Source organism: Pinus tabuliformis, chromosome 9, assembly GCF_031772625.1.
Source record: "Pinus tabuliformis cultivar Carrire ecotype Pingquan chromosome 9, CPIR1, whole genome shotgun sequence".
In the NCBI taxonomy this organism is placed as follows: Eukaryota; Viridiplantae; Streptophyta; class Pinopsida; order Pinales; family Pinaceae; genus Pinus; species Pinus tabuliformis.
In genome coordinates this window covers 714,199,881-714,204,687 of record NC_142307.1, presented here as the reverse complement: position 1 = coordinate 714,204,687, position 4,807 = coordinate 714,199,881, and the positions used below count along the sequence as shown (strand labels likewise).

General features: G+C 29.6%; 1 protein-coding gene across 1 annotated transcript; it reads left to right on the top strand.

The window, feature by feature from the left end:
* The first annotated feature begins 370 nt into the window (after positions 1–370).
* Positions 371–3,865, top strand: LOC149150689 (putative choline kinase 2). Its single transcript, XM_089439002.1, has 7 exons — positions 371–864; positions 969–1,090; positions 1,173–1,368; positions 2,092–2,209; positions 2,526–2,573; positions 3,076–3,176; positions 3,409–3,865. Exons 1-7 carry the CDS (start codon positions 520–522, stop codon positions 3,646–3,648), a joined length of 1,170 nt encoding a protein of 389 aa, XP_089295128.1. The 5' UTR covers positions 371–519; the 3' UTR covers positions 3,649–3,865.
* Positions 3,866–4,807: the final 942 nt, after the last annotated feature.

Below are 4,807 nucleotides of genomic sequence, written 5' to 3'. Positions count from 1 at the left end.
CAAACTGAGTTTGATAGGTTTTTCCACCTTTTGAAAAAAAAAAGGTGGGGTCCTGTTAGGCTAGAAAAAAAAAAAAAGGACGGCGATGTGTGTGAATAGAATCGAGGACGGTGGGGTCCTGTTAGGCTAGAAAAGTATTAGAAATATGACAAACAGGGTACAGCCTAAGCGCAACTTCACAGAAAGAGGAAAAAGTAAAAAGACGGCAATGTGTGTGAATAGACTCAAGGACGGTGGGGTTCTGTTAGGCTAGAAAAGTACTGGAAATATGACAAACAGGGTAACTCTGTCACTGTCCATTTTAATCAAACTCAAATAATTGCAGGCACTTATACATTTGTCATTGTCCATTTTAATCAAACTTAAATAATTGCAGGCGCTTATACAATTTTAAATTGCATTACATTCCTTCACCATACATTCCAAAGTCTATAAATCGACCGAGAGGCTTTTCACGATCCATTGTTTTCTGATCTCAACAGAATTCTGCAGCGGTGCTGTTTCTAGTCATCGTTATCCATGGCCGCTCCCACAGAACAGAGTTCGACTTTACCTAAAGAAGCCGAGAGCGCTTTGCAGGCCCTCGCTCTGGACTGGGTGGACGTTGTCGACGCAAAGAAGATGGAAATCACGCCTCTCACGGGCGGCATGACGAATGATATTTTCAAGTGCAGTTGGCAGACCAGAGACGGGGAAAATCCAAGGAATGTCCTGGTTCGAATCTATGGAGATGCCCGTTCGAATGTGTTTTTTGATCGAGAATACGAGATTCAAACATTCAAGTGCATTTCCAGGCTTGGACAGGGCCCCCGTCTCTTGGCTTCCTTCCCTAATGGCCGAATTGAGGAATTTCTGAATGCAAGGGTAAGTTCTTTAGATTTTAGGACTAATTCTTTATTAAAGATTATTTTCTTTAAATCAAGATCACTGAATTCTGACAGTTTTTTTAATTTGTGCGAGAGATTTAGACACTGTCGCCTCCTGATTTAAAGAATCCTGAAATATCTGCTAAAATAGCAGCAAAGCTTTGGGAATTTCATCACCTGGACATACCCGGCCCTAGGCAACCAAAGCTCTGGATGCGCCTCAGGTTTGTTCTTGGATCTTTATCAAATTGTTTGTTCGGTACTTTTTTTATTATTATTTACTGAATCTTTTGTTATTAAAACCAGAAACTGGTTAAGGACGGCCTTGGCGCTATGTCCTGATGTTGAGGTTGCGGGATTCCGAGTGGATTGCATGGAAGATGAGATCAATTTTCTGGAAAAGATGTTATCAGGGGAGGGTGAAAGCGTTGGATTTTGCCACAATGACTTGCAGTATGCAAACATGATGTTTAACGATGAAGATAAGTGCCTGACAATAATTGTGAGAGTACTACACCTGAAAATCTTTATAAACATAACTTCTTGCTTAGCTACCATGATAGTTTCCAGTACAGACTTTCTCAACGGGATCATACTTGAACCTGAGGATGGCCCATATATCTTAGTTCTTCAAGATTTAGATTTTAGAAAGCATTTTGGAAGAATCTGTTAAAGCTAGATTCTATTCCTGTTCGCCTTGCATTTCTCCTCTTCTTTTTGAAATTTTGATATGCCACAGAAACATCAATGAAGAAAAGATACCAAATAGAAAATAATTGGCAATTACAGATCCAAGATGTTTTCATGTTTTCTTTTTTGCAGTGGCCTGAAATCCAGTTGTACAAATACAATGGTCATGGAGCAAAGTCTACAGGGAAATGTCAATAAATGAATGAATTTACTCCATATCCATGAGATGCACGGAGTCTTGACTTTGCTTCATCTCTATTAGATACATTAAATTATAATTTATATAAAAATATCGATTACGGTAACTATTAAATTTAATAAATCTGAGAAAATAATTCTTCAGGTTTTCCTGAATTTACAAATAAAAAACATTATCATATTAAAAATTAATATAATCATGTTAAATTTTAAAGATTATAATATTTTTAGCAATAATTCTGTATGCTATTTTGACTTTTAAATTTTAATTATATTAAATATATTTTTATTTATTTATAATTTGAAGGGTCTGATAAATGTATTTTTACTGATGCAGGATTATGATTGTGCTAACTATGGTCCCATAGCATTTGATATTGCTAATCATTTCAATGAAATGGCTGGAAATTATCATAGTGACACACCTCATATATTAGATTATAGCAAGTATCCAGGTATTGAGGAATTAAATATTTAATTATGATTATTATTTTTAAATTTTAACTTTTTAATATTTCGCATTTTTAAACTTACTTTAATGGTAAATAATGATTGTTATTTTAATTGAGATTTTTTAGTTTTATGATTTTTTGTTTGTTTGTTTAAACTCCTCTTAATGAGAAAGATAAAAAGCGAATAATTTTGATATTTTTTTAAATTCCTGCATTTCTATTAACTTATATAAAAATAAATAAATAAATATATAATTAATATTATGCATTTTGTTTTATTGATTTATAATTAATTTTAATTGGGTTGTTGAATTAATAGATTATGAAGAGCGGCAAAGATTTGTTAGAGAATATTTAAAATCATCAGGTAAGTTGCTCATTCTTTATTTTGATATAGTATGTAATATTCAATTTTTTTAAACGCTATTGTTGTTGAAAGATTTATTTAAATTTTTTTTTTGATTAATTAGATTTATAAAGTTTTGAAGTAACAATTTGTTAAAAAAGTTTAATGTATTTGAAATTTAAAATTATTTACCTAACAATTTAATATTGTTCATTTATTTTATAAATTAAATACAAGTGATTGTAAAATCAAATTTATTATTTTTATTTATTAATTAAATTAATCTGTCATCTTTATTAAATTTAAAGAATGTTATGTTGTTTTATTTTAATCAATTTATATATTAACTGTTCACCAGTGTTTGCTCTTATTGTCATGGATTTAGAAAAATAAACTTTATAACAATTTTAGATATATTCTAATCAAAGATGTATCTAAAGTTTGGCTAATATTTCTTATTTTTTTTGCTTGGCCAATATTTCTTAATTTCTTGGTTATAACCAGTGTTGTCATGATTATACAGGTAAAACAGTGAATGATGAAGAAGTAGAAAACCTTTTAAAGGATGTTCAGAAATATTCACTTGCAAGTCATGTACATTGGGGCTTATGGAGTATAATTTCGGTAGGTTGTTTATTATTGATCTATTATTAAAAATCGCACAAATACATAATTTCAAATTTATTTATATTCTTACATATATTTATAAGATTTTAAAGAAAATATTTTTAAAAACTTAATTATTTGAAAATGATATATTATTTGAATAAATTGTTTTCATTTATTTATTCATATGCAACTTTTTTATAAATACATATCACAATCTCCTTACTTCTATGTTTGATTTTTTTTACAGAAATATGTGAATAATATGGATTTTGACTATATGGATTATGCTAGACAAAGGTTTGAGCAATATCATGGACTGAAGTCTTTGCTGGTAAATGTTGAATTTTCATATTCATCCAATGACATCAAGTGGGATTGTGGCATGGATTTTCACAATTCCATAAAACCTTTTCCACTAAATACTGATATTCATGATGCTGGTCATTTCACAAAATTGCACTGCACTTATGATGAAGACCAAAATTAAACTTATCAAATTATTTTGATAGTTTAAAATGTGTCTTCTCCATGTAACCCAATCTTCTCTATAGCACTTTCTCAGTGTGCATATTCTTCTATATGTAAAATGTCACGAATTGCTTATGAGTGTGCATATTCTTCTATATGTAAAATGTCACGAATTGCTTATGAGTATCTTATGTAACACTTATCAATAAAATATAATTGATCTTATTTATGTACCATGATAATTACAATAACAATTGAATCTCATCTTGTAACAAGATGGCACAGGGCAAAAATGTTAATGGAAGAAAAATTAGGGTACATTAAAATGACTCTTACACTTGTAATAGTAGTTAGTTAAGTGTTTTTTTAAGTAAAAGATATATAATGAAATAGTTGTAGTATGCTTGTGATAAGAATGCTGATTTTTTTTGTTAATAAGAAAAACAAAGTTCTAACTCATTCATTTTAATGCGTAATATATACATATCTATAAAGGTCCCATAGTTATTTCATTATATGCTTTATTATTTACAATCTTTGTATACTAATCTTATTTTGAAGAAATTTGATTATGTTGTATAGTTAGAATGTAGGAATTGAATATAGTAGGTTGGTCAAAATAACATATTTAATATATGTAGTGGTTTAACTTGAGTGTTTGGGAGCAATGATTGTTATCCTCCTCGTCTAGGTTCAATTTGTGCATGTGACATGTTGAATTCATAATGAATATTTATTGTGATGACTTCTTACTCTAGAACAACTTCACACTTCACGATAATAAGTATTGACCATCAATTCATCTTGCATGTGAGAATGTTTATGTTCAAAAATTCTAAACATGCCTAAACCACTATAAATTATATGTGTATTTGCAATCCATGCAACAATTTTATATGTCTAAATTAATATGAACTATATATGTTGTTTCCATCCATGCACCAATCATGTACTTCTGATCAAATATGCACTTTGGCAAGTTTATATCATGTTTTTTTGTCACAATTTCAAACATAACCCCTTGATTGAAAATCACTCTTTCATACTTATAAAATATTTCTAGAATTTGTCTTTCCTTGTGACTTTAGTAAAGTTATATGTTAATTAATCTTTGATAAATATTGCAACTTTAAATTCTAATCTTGCATATGTAATAATCTCATTTAATGGACATAAAT